The 19,786-nt window shown below is 41.9% G+C and overlaps 1 protein-coding gene across 2 annotated transcripts in view; it reads right to left on the minus strand.

The window, feature by feature from the left end:
• DPF3 (double PHD fingers 3) overlaps positions 1–19,786 on the minus strand; it is a gene marked incomplete at both ends in the record, with an annotated part of 161,238 nt that overhangs the window by 22,168 nt on the left and 119,284 nt on the right. Inside the window, 3 exons of one of the 2 annotated variants that reach the window (XM_082000788.1) lie at positions 3,698–4,736; positions 7,582–7,710; positions 19,593–19,730. In XM_082000788.1, coding sequence (XP_081856914.1) covers positions 4,540–4,736; positions 7,582–7,710; positions 19,593–19,730 — 464 coding nt within the window. Of the gene's footprint in view, positions 1–3,697; positions 4,737–7,581; positions 7,711–19,592; positions 19,731–19,786 lie in introns of those variants that run through there. The other variant, XM_082000787.1, reaches the window with a different exon arrangement.

Genomic DNA, 19,786 nt, shown 5'->3' on the forward strand with positions numbered 1-19,786 from the left:
TGTGCTAACCTTCCTCTAATGAAAAGGACGTCTTTGGAGGAGCACTGGAAGAGCCAGGCTTATGACTAGTTGAAGAACTGCACCTTCAAAGATCTTCTTATGAAGCTCAGAACAGCAGGTCTCATTGAACTGCTGAAATCACTGGGGAATACAGAGCATCACATTCTTTTCTGATTTTAAAGATGACTGTATTTTTTAGGTGCAACCTGGAATTCACATTGAAAACTCTCTTTATGCCTTCCTAGTTTGATTTGGGACTTAGGCATCTTTGAAGATACAATTGACATTGTGCAGTTCCCTCCCTTCTGACCTGGCTATGCCAGTGTCAGGCTCCTCTTTTTTTTTTTTCTTTTTTTTTTTGCTTATTGCACATACAAAATCTCCTCCTATGTATTTTCTGCCTCATTAATATTGTCATCTTCCCCTCGTCCATCTGATAGGGTGTCAAGTAGCAGACCCTTTTCTTTGCTTTCATCTTTAACTTATGAGCTACCAACCTTCTTTCCCTGTTCCCAGCTGGCACATCCTGCTCGGAGAATATTTCATTTCTGTATCAACAGTCCATTCAATATTCACTGTTAACATGACTTTACAACCTAGCTTAAATAAGAGTCTTTTAGCTTCCATCTCTACATCTTAATTTCTTCCCTGTGATTGATGCCTCCCTATGGTCAGTACCACACTGCTCAACCTGCTGGACTAAACTCATGTTGGTTATCTCAGTCTAATAAGACATCTTGAGGAATTCAAGGACTACTCTGCTCTCCATAACAATTAATTTATTTTACCTTCCTTCCTCTCTCAGGACTAGATTGAACCAGTGACTGTCCATATACACAGAAATGGTATAAATAACAGTGATGGATATTTTTCTATGCTATCTGTAATAAATGTCAGCTGGCAATTTTTATGCACTCTGTGAGCTGTTGTGGTTTCTTTCTGAGGGTACTGCGCTACCCGGTTGTCACAAAGATGGGTGGTTAGGTTGCGAAAGGATTAAGACTGTATGCATTGTTACAGTAACTGCATTTGTGAAACTAAATCAAGACTTAATGAATTATGGGCATCTGATTATTGTTTGTATTCCAGAAGAACCCAGAATGTGTTAGGCATGGTTCACAAAAGACAATGGTAAGGACTCCACTTGGAAAAAATTATATTTAGAGTATGCCTGTTCTGCAGTTGATGCAGTGAGTGGAGTTCGTCAGAAAGAAGTACCTGGGTAGGTTGCAGCTAGCTAGATGAGGTGCTGCGAGGACTATTGTCAGCACAGCAGCACGGAGCTCAGAGCGGGCTGCAACTGCATGCCAGAAGCCGGGTAAGTACAGCGCTTAGTAAATGCTGAGCTCTGTGCTGCAATCCCTGCACCAGTGGCTGGGTGCAGCTGGCTGGTTCCAAGTGTGTCAAGCCTACAGCTCTCAGGCAGTAAAAGAGAGAGAAATGAAAACTGAACTCATCTTTAAGTCCTTGATAATTCAGGTCTCCATTACTCCTGTGAGCCTTTCCCTGTCAAAGCATACTCTGATTGTATTTTGAGGAACACTGGGTAAAATTAGAACTCTTTTCTTAACCTTCTCATCTGTCTGACATGACTGCTACATGGATACAAGAAGTAGATGCAAGATGGATGCAAGAAATGCTGTTTGTTTACTGTGAATTTGGCATATTTCTAGGTACTTGCTCCCTTTCTGTTTTCCCTGTTGTCCACATGTACGTGTTAAAAAGTATCAAGAGAAAGGAAAAAAAAAATTTTTTAAAGTAAGAGAATATAATACTAACACTGTAAATGTAAGGGCAGGGCTTGAAGGGCAGGAGTAGCAGAAGAAATCAATTTGAACTTCATTTTAAAAATTCTATAACATTACAGGTTTGTGGTATTTCTTTGCAAACTGGGAACAACTCTACTTCTGGACCAAATTCTGCTCTCAGTTACATTAGCATAAATTTAGACAAAATCCACTGGACTTTACTGATATTACAAGACTATCTTTGCTTACAAGAAGGTCAGTATGGAACAAGTGAGCCCACAGTGCCTCACACTAGGGCTGGTTCCACCCATTCTTGGTTGGGAAGTGTCTTCCATCTTGACTTCTGTTGCTCTTTATTTTAATGTCTGCATTACCTGTATGTGTATATGTGTCTCTGTATATACATTTCTGATATACATTTACCCATACACACACACACACATATATAAAAACAATGATACAGATCTGCAAATTATCCTAATTCTTTCAGGGATTTTGTAAAAGCAGACACCTATATGCCTGTGCCTCACCCTGGAAACCATCTGAAGTTTGAGCTTTTAGTAAATATGGAACAGTGGCAAAATATTATAAATTTATCTTGTGTTCTTTCAGAGAAAAAAGGACTGGTTGTGGAAGGAAGGAATGTTTTTATCAGTTCAAGTACACTTCTCATTGACAGCATTAAGTCAAAATATCATTGATTTGACACTGGATCGATTATAATACACCACCAGGAACAGAATAGCAACAGAAAAAGATTATCAATATGGGGAAAGCTTAAACAAGGCTTTTTCCTGGCAGGTGTGCATGGCTCTAGCATGCACTGTCCTATCGTATAAACATACAGAAGTATTTCATAACATTTTGTAACACCATTCTGAAGGCAGATTATTAATGTAATCTAGACATCAGTAGCATGTATTCTGGATTTATGCCCATGTAGCTAAAAGCAGAATCTGTCCACTGCTTATTCCACGTCTAAAGTGAACAATTAAAAAAATCAGAGATTGGATCCTTTCTCTTTTTTTTAAGTTTTATAAGGGGGCAAGGGGAAGTTGAAAGATCTCTCATGGACAATATTGTGCTACCCCAGCAAAAGAAAGAGGAGAAACAGAATCCATTTGGATAGGCTTCATTCATGCATTAGAACAATATATATCCAAAGTCTTCATTGCAAGGCTGAGATTTTTACTCTGGTATCAAAAACACACACCTCCAGTTTAAGGATTAGACACTGCCCAGATAAATGTCTATTTTGCCTCTGATTTAAATGAGGTCATGATTGCACCGTTTGGCATTATACACGTCCGTAAAAAAAAATACATCCTTAGAACCTAATCTTGCCCCTGCTCCAGGGAGATTTTTGCCTGCATTAGGTCAGCAAAACACAACCTACACACTGACTCCTTTTGAATCACTTCTGACTGTACACGAGGCTGGATCCTGCTCCCACAGAACTTCCGCTAGCTTCACCAGGGCTGTGAGTGTGGCGCATACTCATAACACAATTTAATCCGCAGGACTTACTCCTACAACAAAGCTCAGTCAAGGTTCTGTTGAAAATCCAGGGCACAGAGATTTCAAATTGAGTGAAAGACATTTCAGCTCGGACATACCTTTTAAATCCTGCTGCATGTTTCCTCCTTTCTGGGAAAGTCGCTGGGAAGGGAGTCACTCTCTTCTCCATTGCCCTTGGAACTTTAATGAGTATTGCTTTGGTTTATTTCAAGAGAAGCTATTGAAAAGCAAACAAAGTGTCTCACAAGACACTACAGAGAGAAAAACTGGGCGACACAGGAAAAAATGCTGTGAATTAAAATTTTTAAATGGAAAGCAAAGTACAGGTGAGGTATTTTTCCATATAATTTCTTCCATGATTCTGATCCTCCATCTGTTTTGTCTTTGATGTCTACGACTTGCCATTCATATATTCCATCCCTACGCTTGGAAATTGCTGTCCATGAAGTGAAAGGTGAAGGAAAAGAAAAAAAAAAGTAGAACGGAGTGAGGAAGACATGAAGGGGTGCAGGGAAGAAGAGATCTATTGAGTGTAAAGGTGTCCAAAGGAGGGATGGAAACGTGTTCCCCAAGGACATGGTCTTCAATGGTGCTGCTTGTATTTTTAGGCTGTTAAAGACAAGCGTAGCAGGTGTACAAGAAGAGCCAAACTCCACATGCTACAGTAAGTGCAAAATCTCAAAACGCAGAAGCCATCACATCAAGGGTTTCCTTGTCCTCCGACAGAGTCCGCCCACAGTGGTTCTCTAGAAACAGTTCTATTATCAAGTAGACATCCATTGCTTTTTTTTTTATTTTTATTTAAAAAGTAGTTTTTCTAATAATATATAGAATATATAAATAATAATAATTAAAAAAACCTATCTGGGTTTGCTTTCTGCTCTCCAACCCATCTGTATTTTTTGTGGTTTGCTGATATATTAAAAGACATGAAAATCAACTCTGCTCACTATTAAAAAAAATATTAAATCCACCTTTTACGTTTCCAGCGAGAAAGGGGGGGGGGGGGGGGAAGGTGGGAGGAAAACAAATTAAAATGAAAAAAAAAAAAAAAACAGGAAAATCAAAACCTTCTGTCTCTTCAGAGTAGTTGTCAAGAGCTTTAAATGCTTGTGCTTTCAGTGTACACCCCACAGGAAAAACAACAAAAAATAACCACCAAAAAAAAAAGAAACAACCAAAAACCCAAGGACCTAAAATTAAAAAAGGTAATAATAATCCTAGTAGTAAAAAGGACAGCAAATCGCTCAGAGTTTGTGTGTCTTTAGGTATTTTAGCAGCCGCCCTTTTTGTCTGCAGAGGGAGAGCTGCCACCACAGCCACCTCCTCGGCTTGAGAGAGGCTCTTCTGCATCATCCTCGTCAAAGCCATGAAAGGTCGAGGTGTCGCTTTCTGACGTGGAACCGAACAAGTCCTCCGTAGTGCGTGCTGGCGCTGCTTCGTCCCTCCTGCCTTCTCTTCCCAAATGAGCTGACATGTATGATGAATATATCAGCACATGGGTTAAGCAACAGGCATCATCATCATAATTTCTTAAATCATCATTATTATTAAACAATTCAGCTTATTGAGCTCATAGGTGTGTGTTTGTATGTGCCCGCGCACCTCAACAACATAGCTCAGTAGAACTACAGTAAGAAAAATAAAAAAAGATCAGTTTCTCTTTCAAAGAAAAAAAAAATCTACAAACAACACGGGTGCCCGTAGCTATGGCAGCGAAAGGGTTAATCATGTTTTCCTCTCTCCAAAAGACATTAAAGTACTTCCTCGTGATTACCTAGATCAATTTTAAAAGATTTTTAGACCGTGTAAGTAATTAGACACCGTTAGCTCTAAGCACAATGACAGTCCTTCAGACTGGCATCAACTGTCACAAATTTACTGCTATAGAAATATAACCCACTAGATAGCTCATCAACCTCAGGACTACTTTTTATCTCTGCCCTTCACCTGATCCTAAAAAGCCTCCTCTGTAGACAAAATGAGATACATTTTGAAAACTAAGTGAAAGTAACCTAAACAAATGGTTGTATTCCAATTTCACGGCATCTCCTTCAAAAATAAAAAAACCTCAAACAAATATATACATTTCAACAACAAAAACAACTAAGATGAGAAGTGACCTGTCTTTGGGAACACTGAAAAGTTCAAATGTGTGTAAGTCAATCCAACTTTCAATATGGAACAGGAAATTCTCCACACAGGACATCAATAGCAGCAACAACAACAACAACAACAAGACAACTCACAAAAAGAGAAATCAAATATTGAAACCTGTGAAACAGAGGTTTATTTTCTCCCTCAATCAAACATGTTATGTGATTAATAGTTTAGCCTTCAAATTCTCTCTTCAAGAAAGGCAGAGAAAAAGATGTCTCTTGTGGAAATGAAAATGAAAGTGCAAGATTTTAGGGAACGGCTATTTTATTATTCAGAAACGGTAGCATGGTATTAAGTAACCAACTGTTTGGTCCCTGCTCCAGCTACAGGAATCAGCCGTATAACAAGTACACTGCATTGCTTGAGACACGAAGAATTAAATCCTGTTCACAAAGAGAAAATGGATATAACAAAATAATTGGCAGATGAACCACCTTGTAGAGATGTGATTTTACTGACTTTGTGAAGGGAAGAAACAATATAATTTCCATGACCTCTCTTTCAGTATAATGAAAACGTTCTCCATTATCAAGAAAGAGAAAGATGGCAGCCATCAAAGAGGTCTCATTGTTTTAGTTTACAGATTAGTGTGTGGTTGTACCTTAATCACTTTCATCACACATCAGTCACACCATTGCAGACGACTATGAACGACCCAGGTGGGTCAGAATTGTACAAGGATAGCATTTAATGGAACTGATTTTGCACAATTTAGGTTGCATGCCGATCTACTTGTTCTATCACACTAAAGAGTCAAGGGAATTACTGTGTTTGTGTTACATTCTGGTATAATCACCATAAATTAAATAGCAAAAAAATATGGATCCATCTCACTGTGCCATATCGAGATAATGCTGAGACGAGTTATATTGAACTCAAGGGGAAGGGCAGCGATCTTCCAAGATGGCACCACAGACCACATGAGCTTCCCCCTTCAGTTATTAAGAAGCAAACACGTATACACTAAAAGGTCTATGCCCCTGACTGCACAGCATTTTTAAGGACACCCCTGGAGAAAACCAAAGGGGTTGCCATGGGTCCTCTGGTGACCAGTCAGTATCACTTCAGAATATCTTCAAAGGTCACAACAACTGCAGAAGGCAATTTATCAGTGAGAGTCTAGTCCTGCTCCCACTGAATGTGGTAAGAGGCTTACTATGAATTTCAGCAGGATCATAAAAAGGCCATTCCCTCGGCATAAGAACACTCCACATTGCATTTCAGCCATATGCAACAGACATCTTTCAGGGGCTACAGTACAGAAGCAGCAGCAGCAATACTGAATTTCAAGGTGTCTTTGTTTTTCAGATTTCCATATGATGGTCTTCTCACCACTAATATCACCACTGTCCAGAAATATCACAACTGGAAACTTGGACCAAACCTGGAATATGCAGTTGTTAAAGGTTTCCCCTTCCCTCTACCACCGCCACCACCTCCCACGCGAGCTATAAATAACTGCTCAGCTGGGATAAAATCTCCCAAAAAAAGAGAAAGAAAGGAAAAAAAAAAAAGAAAGAAAGGAAGGGAGAAAACAACAGTTGAGAAATAAAGACCATTCAGAATGGAAAAGACACAATCGCCTACATTTAAAACGAGAGAAGGGAAGAAAACGGAGAAATAAAAACCTCTTTAAACAAAATTAATGATAGTCATCTTGTAAGAGGATAATTCTTGACAGCTACCCCCATCCCTACCCTGTAATTTCCTCCCTCTTTCTGTTTTGGATGAAGAAATGCATGAAATGTGTAATCAATGGAAATGCTTGTCATGCAACTTTCATAAATCTTGTAAGTAATTTATAGTTGTAATTACAGCATTTGAAGACAGAGCCCATTCTTTAACGTTGTCATAGGATTTTCTCTTTCCATTTGAAGAACAACTAGCACATGTACCAACATTCACAGAAGCCAATAAATACATTAGAACTTTATTATTTCATAGGACCCCATTAGGTTAAAAATGTGAATCCAACAATGGGGTTTATGACAGAAAATTTCATGGTCATCCTTTCCCACAAACACAGATGAGAGATAAGACCTTGTCTTCCATCCCCTCCCAAATGCGCTGCCTTTCTGCAAAGTCTTCAGAAGGAGCAAAAAACAAATCACACAAATGCCTTTGTACAAGAAAATTGCAAGAAGAAGTCACCTACCAGAGCGCCCACAGTCTGAGCACGATACAAGTTCCTCAGGCCGGCCACTTTTTTTGTTCATATTGGAGCCTCCGAGGCAGAAGTCACAGTAGTTATTGGGAATGATGACCCCGTCTGGTCCTTTCTGGGCTGCAGTCAGGTTAGAAATCAGATTTACTTAAAGAGCATTCAAGTTTGGACATTTCCCCCTTCTCCTTGATATGAAGCTAGCCTAGTAAGTTTGCAGGTCACAGTCTTCTCAAAATATTGTGAATTAAAACAAAAAGGGAACTATATAAAAGTCACCTCCATTTTAGGTACACCCTCTGTTGTATCTATTTTGCCTGAAATGCACCTCACCGTTTCCTTTCTAATGCCAGTCATGCTGGTCCCTCACAAGGACCTGCTGCCAGAGGTCCCTGTACAGTTCAGGGACTTTTTACCATGCACAGGCATAGAAACAATCCCTAATGCAGAATTAGACCTACGCTGTCAGTGAGCCAAGCCTGGTTTTTCAGACAGTTGTCATAATTGTAAACCTACGAAATACAAATTCAGAAAGGGAAAATACATTGCCCAAAACTCAAAAAAACAGCAGCAAGGAGATGGGGGGATAGATACCCTAACTGTTTTTATTTCAAGTAGCTTTTTTGAGGATTACATCTCAAAGTGGCAGGCTGTCCCTAGTCAAAAAGTTGGTCCAAACACCCGTGAATATTCACAGGCAAAGCCGCTTGGGGGTGGTTCACCCAAGGGTTAACTACCTGCAGCAGAGCACATGTCCCCTGGGAGGAGCAGGGAGGGCAGCAGGTCCAGCAGTACCTGAGTACCCACACAGGTGCAAAGAGGCAGCCCCAGGCAGACGTCCCAGCCGGCAGAGTTAAAAACTCTTTCAGCCAAGAAAAAAGGAGGGAAATTACATTCTTATTTTCCAGCTAGGAAGAATTGGAAAGGAGCAGACACACTCTGGGTCTTAAGCAGAGAAGGAGGCAGCTCCCCTAGAAAGGAGAGAAGGGCAGAGGTCTTCTGCATTCCTGTTAGTTGAGCAGAACAGCAATGTGCTTTTTTTCTCACTCACAACTGCCATTTTTCTCCTCTGCTCTCCAGAGAGGGAAAACTTCTTGTTCCTGTACACTCTAACTAGGAACTGGGGAAGGGAGAGGGGAGTGGAGGGAATGGTTGGTCTTGGTCTTTGTTTCTCCTTTTTTAACTTAAACACTCCACTGGCATACCTGGCCTAATTCTACCCTATGAAGATTTCTACAAAGTAGAAAATGAAGACCTTTAAACTGTACCATCTATATCTAATTATCTTTTTAATGCATATTTTGTAACTTGTAGATTTTTAACAGATGTTTTGACAGCCTTTATTAATGGTCTTTTTGTCCACATCCAAATTTCCCCCAAAGAACAATGACATTCTAAAGGGCTTCTGGTAGCAGTCCAACACATACACTTAAAATTAAAATTTCCTCTGAGTTCAATCTGCCTTTCTGGTTTGGGTGCATCTAGTTATTCATTTACTTCCAGCTGTTGATTAGCTGAGCTTTTTGGAGATTGGTAACTGAAAGATTGCAGGTAAGATGAAATGAAGTTAAAAATGAAAACCCATAAGGCTGCAAATACATCAGTATCTTCCTGCATGGTCGCCGAGTCCCTGACAGTATTTACTAAACAATGGTCTTTGCTCTGAAATGGTTCTGGTTAGCAGATCTCCAGTTCTCCCCAAACCAGAGAGAAGCTCCCAGTGTTAGGTGAGCATTTTGCCTGTTCACAGAGAGGCATTTAATATGTGCATGCAAGATAAGCAAAAAAAAGAACAGGAACCAGGTGGAAGCCTAGTGCACCAGCTCATTTTAAGAGCTGTAACAAAATGATCATAAAGTTTCTACTTGCACATATTTTGTGTATAAAAAGCAGATCTCCCTAGCATTTTTTTTTCCCATTACAGCCCCATTCTGAAAACGTTAAGTAATTACTTCTTTATATTGTGCTGTGTCTACAGAGAGGCCATGTGCAATGCAAACTCAGCAAGCTCAATGTTCAGTGATTTTTTTTTTTTTGGTCCCTACTACATGACTTCATCTTTCATCCAAGTCTCTTGAAGTGTCTTACAGATACCAAGATCTAAATATTAACCCTCAGTGAGGTCAAAAGCCTCTTTTGCCATTGACTCTAACCAACATGTTGCTGGGCCCTAATTAAGTCTCGTGGTGAGGAGGCAGCATCGCAACTTACAGCTGAAGGACTTGGAGGTAGAGTGATGAACTGACTTACTCATGAACACACAACAGTTCTGTGGTGAGGCCACAAATAAAAACAAGCATTTGAGGTGCCAGCCAGCAGACTTAGGAGAGAGCTCCACTTCTACCACAGCTCAGAATGGTATAATTGATTTAATACTCTGCATATACTGACTTAAATTTTTCCAGTGCAGCTTAAGACTCTGAGATCCATTGACTGTCAAATTGGAAATGGGACAGAAGACCTTCTGAAAATACATATACCGATCAATTCATCTGCGTGTGTGGGCCAGGTGGAAGGTATTCACGGACTGCAATGAAGCTGAAAGGATTCTTCTAGACTACTGGTAAAGGAATAAGCATAGGTTTTGATCATCTCCTTTTTCTTTTTTTTTTTCTTCCAATTTAATTTTATTTTTAATGAATGTCTATGTGCTCATCTATTGCTCATCAGTCATAAATATGGACCTGACTCAGCTGAGTGTGATAGAGATGTCAGGCCTGAAAAGTCATACACAGATGAGAAGTTCCTGAAGTTACATCAGTGATGTCTTAAATGACGTATTTCTAGAGCCAAATAAGCCAGGCAATGTTATTCTCTTCAACGCTTTTTTGTTCTAACAGGTGTAAAGACTAGAATCAATCCTGACTCAAGTTTATTTTTTTGATCAGCACTGTACAGTGAATTAAGCCCCAGGCTAAATCACAGAAGGTATGAGAATAAAAAGATTTCCAGATGATAGTAAGCAGAGTTCTACTTTCAAAGGATTTTCTTTTTTTTTTTGTGTACGTCCTTGGAGTTTTTAATTATTTTACTGTAGTTCACAAATTAAATGGGAATTAAGAAACAAAGCAAAGATAGCAAGATAGAACATGCAATATTCATTGGAAGCGTATCCTGCACCAAAAGCCCAACCCTAATCCCACCCCTTAATCAATAAAATTACTTACAAAAGTAACTATGTGAATGGATTCACAAGTGGAGGCAATTAAATTACTAGGGACTAACTTGTAGCTGCTTTTCATCTGAGACGTAGTAATTATCTAGGTATCCACTTTTTGCACAGGATAGAAGGTTCTAGCTTAAGCCAGATGATAGCTCAGCTAGTGAGAAGTAACTCACTGCTAGCTCAACCATTTGGATCAGGTGACTACAGCCAAGGATTTTGTCTAAAAAATGTTCACACAGAATCAGAAACTGTTCCACAGCAAAGCCTTGAAAACCAATCATGGTCTTTTCCTAACTTACTCAGAACTCCTCTGATTTTCTTTTACATTACAAACTGCAACAACAGATGAAAAGGTCTGAGGAGCTTTGAGGAGTACTGTCTGAGCTAAGATGTGCTCACAGGGGGTGTATTTAAATCAGTGCCTCTTGCCATTTCAACCCGGTGTCGCTTTCTAGTTTTGCTGAAGGCCCTGACTTCATCTATATCTGCCCCAAAATAAACGGAGTATACAATTTTTTAAAATACTTTTAAAAATGGGTTAAGGAGAGATACAGAAACATCTGCACAATTCAAACGATAGTTTCTCTGTACCTGAAAGCCGATTCATGTGAAGACAGGATGCAGACTGAGAATGAAGTCAATATTCCCAAGTAACTTTGGTATGCGCTTATTCTGAAATATAGTTTTTCTTCTTAGTCTAATCAAGTTAATTTCAAACTATGTCAAGCTAAGCAGAATAAAGACCTACTTAAAATATGGTACCATCATTCACGTGACTCTTCTTGCAAAGTAAGTATTGTAAATTAAAAAAATTCTGTAGTATACCACACAGTAACTTTAGACAAAACCTAAGCAGCTAAACAAATTGACTGAGTTTATATATTTAAAATAACCGTGTGCCTTCTTGATTTTGAAGGCAGGGGCTCTAAAGAGAGTTCTAGCTTCCCTTCTCCCCTCCTCAAGTAATCAAAAAACCTGGGAATTATCTTCCTCATGGTTTCAGTTTAATAATAAAAGAAAGCTGCTTCTAGAGAAATAACATCAAGAAATTAGGATTTTTCTTTTCTACATCATCTCCTGGAGCCCCATGACTCAATAAAATCCTCAGTTTTCTAGCTCTCTTGGCTGCAGCGATTATCTTGAATGAAGGCAATTTCAGAAGCAGCAATTCTTGTCCCTGTTTTTTAATCAGAAAACTCAGAATACAGATATTTTAAATAGCTTTCCACCAAAATGTGACTCTTACACACATACAGACAACCCCCCAAACCAATAGAACCTTGTAGTTTTTAAATTTTCTGGTTTCTAAGCAAATTTATTTTGATGACTTGGATCACGATCTTTAAAAATTTGGAGTTGGAATCGGTGCTTAAAAGAAAAACTGATTTCTCTGTTCCTTGGTACTAAATCACAGCCACATATATTTCTTCAGCCTGTAGGTAATACAGCATAATACTTCGCCACAGTTTAAGCTGTGCATCTAGGTTTGGTAGCATTTTATCCTTATTTTTTATCATGTCCACACTACTGGAAAGGCAGTGGAGGATAAGGAGTAGAGTGCCTACCTCGCTGTCGGGGTCGCGGGCTGTGCATCGTTTATTTAAACAATTACATTTAAACGATTAAGTGAATTGGCTACAGCCAGACATACATGTGCTCCCACAGGGATTTTTCCTAGCACATTTTGTCCAGCTCTTACCTGTTTCTTCTGGGCTTGATCCAAAACCAATAAAGCCCACTGGAGGTTTTCAATTCTATTCGAAAGGCTTTGAATCAGGCCATTTACTCTGTTTGCAACAAAAATTTGCAGAGCACAATAGAGACCACAGGAACCCGCGTGTAGGCCTGAATCAAGTCAATGCACTTTGCGACGGAGGAAAAGGGGTGGATTGGCTTTTTTTTTCTTTTTTTTTTTTTTTTTTAAATCTGCAAGACTCTTTGTCTGAAGCGGAGGCCCGGTTTTCCTTCTCAACGCCTCCCTTTTTCTGGCTGTCGAAGTGCAAGCCCAACAGTCGGCTGCCTGCGCAGCAAAACGCCAGCCAAGAGCCTGAGGCCGTCAAGACCCTTGGAGGACTGGATGACATATAATGCCAACCTATAGCCTAAGAGCCCCCACGCGCCTTCGCTTGCCATCCCCCCCTTGCCACCACCGGCGCTCGTCCCTGGCAGGCCTGGCCTGTCTCCATGGCGACCGGAGTGCCCGGCCCGGGCTGCCCCTGGCCTTGCCACCTGTTATTGCTTCATCTCTCGAGCGTAAGGAATCGCAGCGCGGGCCCCTTCGCTTGCGGCTCAGCATGCATCGGTGGAGGATAGGCAGGCTCGCGCGAGAAGTTACAAGGTGATAATTAAATTTAAAAATGGCTTTAAGAACAAGGGAAAAGAAAAGCGGCACTTGGACTGTGGCTTTTGTTGAAGGAAGAAGGAGATGCCTGGCTGGGCACTTCTGCCCCAGTCACTGCTGGGCTGTAATGAGCAATGGTGGGGCTCAGAGAGGAAGGTTGTGGTGGTGCTTCTGTGACCAGGGCTAGACCCTGCCCTGGAAAGGAACAATAAAATAAAAACATATATATATATATACACACACACACACACATATATATATATATAAAAAAAGCCTGGTGTGGTGAGGAACAGGCCAAGCACAGCTGAAATGCATTCAAGACTCTTGCTCTCTCATATGTATGCAGCCAGGCAGAGATGTGCACCAGCATTTCTGTGGCCTCCTCACCAGTGAATTAAGCACAGAGTTTCTTCACTGCAGTTTTCCAGGAAAAAAAAAAGTAAATTCAACTGAATGAGAGGAAATGGCCAGTCTCTCTGGGCATGTTTACTCTGTCGTTAACACCAGAGATAAGCACGTTGGCCAACCCCAAACTGGGAAGTGTTGGGGCACTTGATACTGACACCCTCCAGCAGGCTGTATGTGCAGCTTAGGTAGGAAGCAACACATCTGTGTCCACATAGCACAGTATTCGACCAAATAAGCTCTGAACTTGGGTGTAGCACTGGGAAACGGCTGCTGTTCTGTTCCCAGAGTCGAGCTAATCAGCCTGCACAGTGCGATGGGCCTCAGCTAGCTCAGGCTCCCCACGCCACACTCCCCCACAGGCATGCCCTTTGTTGGCAGCCAGAGAAGTAAGCTATGCTACTGAGAGAGGTGCTGCAAACCACCCATCCCAAGTCTTGCCAGTTCTCCCTAGTAACTGGATTTTCTCTCAGGTTTGAGTTAGTTGGTGCTGTGGGGATAGAAGAAGCTCTTGCCTTTGCATAGTTTTTAGCAGCTCTGACAGGTTTGCCATTCCTACAGCCCCTGCTCATTGAAAGGCACAGCCAAGGAGCACTACAAGCTACAAGAAGTGCTACAAGATGCATGTACACCTGTAGGAGTCGGAGCAAGCCTCTGAATGTGGGCAAAGGAAGAGCATTTGATCATGTCTTTTACAGGAACCGATATGGCCCTTAAGTTGAACAGCTAAAGAATGAGCTGGGAGGTGGGCAGTGGAAGGTACAGCTAGGAAAATACAGAATCAACAGATCAGATCTTTTAGATTTGAGGAGTCAGCGTTCCTGTACCACAAAGCAGCACTTCATAGAAATGTCTGCGCACTGATCTTAGTCTTCTGCAGGAACACATAAAGCCTGGGCCAAAATCCCACTGCTCACAATAAATCATTGTAACTGTCCAGTGCCTGATGACAATTAACGGTAGGAGATACAGAGTAGGAAGGCAGACAAAAAGAGTCTGACGTTAACATACAGATTTTCTGATTTTGAGGGGTGCCTCTCCTGAGACTTGGCTTCTGGCCACTGAAATGCATCATTCCCATCAGCTCAGGGAACTCATGGAGGGATTATAGTGCTTAGTTTACAGCCCCATCCGACAGCATCCCTCAGTATTCAGGTAAGAATGGCCAGTGTCATGAAATGGGTCACTGCGACATGTTGTAGGCTTTACAAAAGGCTCTGGAAATCACTCACTGGAGGAGTGTGAGAAGGCAGAGCACCTAAGTTCAAATTCAGTTAAAACGTTTGGGTTTTACTTGGTTCAAATTCTACATGGAGGGGAAAAAAGGGAAGGAGATAACGAGAAAGGAAAAAAGAAAAAAGTTATAAATACCATTTTGCCTCAAGAGCGGACATGTTACTGAAGCAACACACTGTTTTCAAAAACTAATTAGTCAAATTGGAAACATTTTCCCACAAACTACTGAGAAGCACTAGGTGCTTCTCTTCAAAGAGAGATACGCATTGACAACAACATGCTGGGTCCTAGCCAGGCAGTATATAAAACAAACCCCCAAACTACTAGCCACCCCCCCCCAACTCCAAACTAAAGAACAAAAAGTCCCCTATGGGTCCCTGTACATAAGAGACAAGTTTGGGATTTTCTACTATTATAAAACTCTAAGCAACTGATCTATTTTTTTCCTCAGAATCACAACACACAGGCACAAAAGTCTGAGAAATTTACAGCTGCAAACAGGGTTTGAGTGGAAATTGTTATGCAGTTCCAAACTCTGCAATCACTACTATTTCTTTTAGTATTCTGACTCTTTTTCCTTATGAAAACAAGCTCTGGAAAAGAAAAAAACCAAACAGATTAAACTAATGAGAAGTCAACTCAAGGTAATGTCCCTATTTTCACTGAAAAGTCACCTGCTGCAGAGTATCTTGTTGCAAGGTGAGCATTGATGCATCCTTGCATTCAGAAGTAGCTCCCATCATGGCCCCAGCGAGGATCAGCAGTGAGACAGGGAAAAAGTAGGCCTGATGTAGCTTTTCAAATTGATGCTGCTTGTGGAGAGGAACAAACAGCTCGTCTCCAACTGAGGGGCTGACTCTTGTCATTTATTCATGGCCAGCCCCCTGCCTGGATGGAAATAAAAATGTTTCAAAGATGACTGTGTGGGGGAGCTGGAGGACAGCTTGGAGGCACACTGAGGTTAGCACATTAATTTTTTATCTCTGGAGACTGGGTATCCAATTATGCTTAGAGTACACAAACAACTTTGGCTGGTCTCTCCAGTAGAGATTTATCCACATCATAAAATCTGTGATGGAACTGGGCACGACAGGTTGATGCCACGAAATGACGTACACAGGTGGTTTTGCAGGTCAGATGTGCAAGGTAGCAGAGTGACAGGAGGGCACAGGACTGCCTTCTTGTTAACTACGTGTATTGCAGGATGGACCAACCTGCACACAGCAGCTAGGCCAGCCGCAGCCCGCATAATGTGCTTTATTTAAGATTCTCATTGGCCAAAGTGCTTGTGGGCATAAGATCTGTTCAGTTGCCGTTTACTGCACAGCTGCCTGTAACCAACATTTCACACAGCAAAATGCCACTGAAAACTCTTCTCCCCTAACGGAGAGGAAGTTTTTCTCCATGTAGTCACACTATCCTATTCTCCCAGGAATTAAGGAAGAGCATTTATACTAGTACACTCATTCACACACACATTTCAATAGATAGAAGTCTAATGCAATTCCTGTATCAGAAGTGTCTCAAAATTTGTGAGCACCAGCTGCCCTCAGAGCTGGCCTGTACCCATGGAGTGAGATGGAATAAAACAGCAGGTGTTTTGTAGCAGGCTTGGATGCACCCTGGGCTCACAAATCTCACGCTCTCAGTGCCAACATGTGGAGGAAAAGCCAGCAGAAAAGAAGGCTGAGAATGATGTGGGATCATTTCTTTCTATCAGTGGAGCTGGGGAAGGGGGATTTGACTTTTTTTAAGGGTTTTCTATAACTTCCTTTTCACAGTTCCATACTCAGGTTAAAAAAAAAAATCAGAGAGCGGGTCAAAAATAAATGTGTGTGTAGATAGAGGCAAGACTAGGCGCTGAGGAAAAGCTATTTATCTGTGTCAAAGGGCTAGATAAGACATACAAACAAAGCAACTAAAGCTCAAACAAAGCACAGGCTAAGATGTTTTATGAAAGGCAAAGGCCAGAGAAGACTGTTGAACTATCTTCCATGTGGCAAAGAGTAATCTATAGGTGAGGAAGAAGGATAGAGGAGAGAGATATGTAAATAAACAAACCTTCTACAACAGTCAAGGACAGCAGGATGTGCCGAGGAGGCGAGACTTCGGGCTTGGGCTAGTCCCCACTCTTTGATACACATCTATGTGGTGGTTCTCAGTTTCAGGTAGGTTCCTCCTATCTACATCTCTTTTCCAGTACCTGGATAATTTACTGAACTACCCAATTGGCTTGTGTATGAGAAGAGTAAAAATAAAGGGGACTGGTCGTGCAGAAAGACAAGAGGCCATCAGCACTTAAGCAGGCACCAGCCTGGGCATCAATAGCTGAATCCCGCAGAAGCCCTGCTCCAGAAAGCTCCCTCCTGCATCAGCATGGCTGCTGTTACCACAGGTACAGCAAGGAGCAGAGGCTGCAGAGGAGACACGGGTACAAAGGAAGGAAGTTTATACTGCAGCCGCCTGGCTGAACTTTGCTGACCCAGTGCTCACCTCCCACAGCACGGCAAATTCCAAATGGCCGGTTTGAATTTGCTTTGCCTTTTCTAAATCAGGCTGCTCATATCTCTCTGACACAGTGCTAAGCAAATAAGCAGACCCTGCTCTATACCATATCTCTGGTCCTCCTGTTCAGTAGGTTGTGGATTAGCTGTTTGGATTAACATCCCCCCTGCCTTCCCTCCCTCCCTCCCTGCCCCCCAAGCCCATGCAGAGAGGATTCTTGAAGCCCGAGCCCTGCGACACTGCAGACCTGTCAAATCTAATTCATAACACATGCCTAGCAGTTCTTAGGGGAGAGGAAGGATCTGATGCCCTGGCTCCCCACCATCCCCCTATACAAAGGGACCATTTAATGACTGCACATCAGCAATGTGGACAATTAGCATTCACATGGAAGATAAATGGCAGCATAAATTAAATATAGCCAAGTGAAAGAGCAAAGATGCAAGATCTGAGCTCAAGGCTGTAAACAAATAAACAGGCACTGTGACAGCTAAGCCATTTGGGAGAGTTACCTTCCAACATCTGGGACTTTCCCCAGGAGCAATCTTCACATTTGCACGGCTGTTGCCCGTACCTCACTGGCTCCTGGATGGTTGGTAAGCAGATTCTTTCCGCTGAGGAATCTGGGTCTCAGAGTGGTTTACCCCACTGGCCCTAAACTTCTACCTGTATGGGGATCTATGCATCAGCAGCTTCCCTCTGCCACATGCATGACACAGGAGCTCTGGGGGAACACAAGCCCGAGCAGCTCCTGCTCTACCCTTTCCCATAGTACAGAGCATACCTTTCCTTCCATGGGTGAAGACTGCTGCTGCTAACCTTTCCATGGCTTTTCCAGATCCTCTTCTTGCTAACATCTATCATTTCCTATGCACCAGAAGCAGAAGAACTGAGACTGTCCTTGGCCTCTATGATAGGCTGAAGGGTAGGGGACACTAGCCTTTGTTTGGGCACTTGTGCAAGGCCATTATTAATATTAATTCAATACAGATTTGCAATATCCCTCTCAGATACGCAACTATTACTGATTACTGCAGGCACAGGAAAAAAAGAAAAAAAAAATTATATAAATGCTAAGTAAACAAAAGCTACTGGCTGAACACTGACATTCTCCAGCCTGCCCAAGCAGCTGCTCTTAGTGCATTGACAGCTCAAGTTTATCAACAGCTGGAGGAGTCAAAATTACTTTTGCTGTGAACCTACAAAACATGTGAATAACTAAAAGGTAGAGCATAAAAGTGACAGAAACATAGGGACTGCCAAATGGGATCACACTAAACGGCCCTTCAAGCTCTGACAGTGGCTAGTAGCAGATGCTTTGGAGGAAGGAAACTCCCTCCCACACCTCCCTGGGGACAATTATCAATTATCCTCCTTAGAAAGAAAATGTTTTCCTACTTCCATATTTCTTCCAGTTCTTCTTAATGTATTAGGAAGTGTTTGCCTGGATATTTTTCCCCATAAGTATTTTATTGCTTTGTCCACATTGTTCATTACTTTGAACTAAAAAGACAGTTCACATGGTGATCTGGAAAGGACTTTTTGAAAGTGAACAAAGACATCTACACAAATCCCAAGGTGAAAGTAACCACCACATAGTATTGTACACTGGAAAACTGAGAAACAAGGGCTTGCAAAAATCAGTAATGAAACACAGTCTCCTTGGCTCCCAGTTCTGTGCCTAAGAAGCAGAGGAAAGATAGTCAAATAGGGACATCTGGACCACTAAGATTTCTTTGAGCCCTGTACCAGTCTGGAGAATCTAGGCACATAACTCTTCTCTCCTCTCATGTTCCAGCTTTTCTCCTTGAAGATCAGCACTGATACTTTTTTACAGATTTTCCAAAACTGTAACTAAAAAGTGGCTTTCGGTAAAGTTCAGAGTAAGCCTTTTGGGGGAGGAGATGCAGGGATAAGGGGAGCAGGTGCTGTGAATTTCATATCTAAAAAACTGAGACATGGATAAAGGTCTCTTCTTCAAAGGCAAAACAAAGACAGCCCCCTCAAACAGGATGTGTTTTTCCTCCACATCCCTGCTAACAGCCACTGGGAAGCTGCTTGATGATGGGCGGGTTGGGCATCTCTTCTTTTCCCCCCTCTCCTTGCCACCTCCTCCCCACAGGAGCAGTAATGAAAAAGTGACTTGCTGCAGAGATAATGCTGGGTTTGAAATGAATTCCTGACTAGCTGAGCCAGCACCCGTGTGAGCTGTGGCTGATTAGCTCCAAGCATCCAGGTCCCAATCATTCACATCGGAGCCAGGCAAATCATGCCAGCCTCTGCAAGGCAAAGACAGGGTGGAGGCAACATCCCTGAAAACGACCTCAAAGGCAAAGGAAAAATACTACTCACGTTTGTGGTTTTCATTTCTGTGGACAGGGGAAGAGCGGGTCTCCTGCTCTCGGGCTTCATCGCCCTCTTCACTGGCAAGGTGGGTGTGAGCATAGTGGTAGCTCAGTCCAGGCCTGTTCTTGTAACGCTTGCCACAGACTGGGAGGAAAGGAGATACGAGGGAGGGGAAGAGAGAATGGAAACATCAGGTGATC

This window comes from Phaethon aethereus, assembly GCF_964289735.1.
Source record: "Phaethon aethereus genome assembly, chromosome: 5".
NCBI classification, from domain to species: domain Eukaryota; kingdom Metazoa; phylum Chordata; class Aves; order Phaethontiformes; family Phaethontidae; genus Phaethon; species Phaethon aethereus.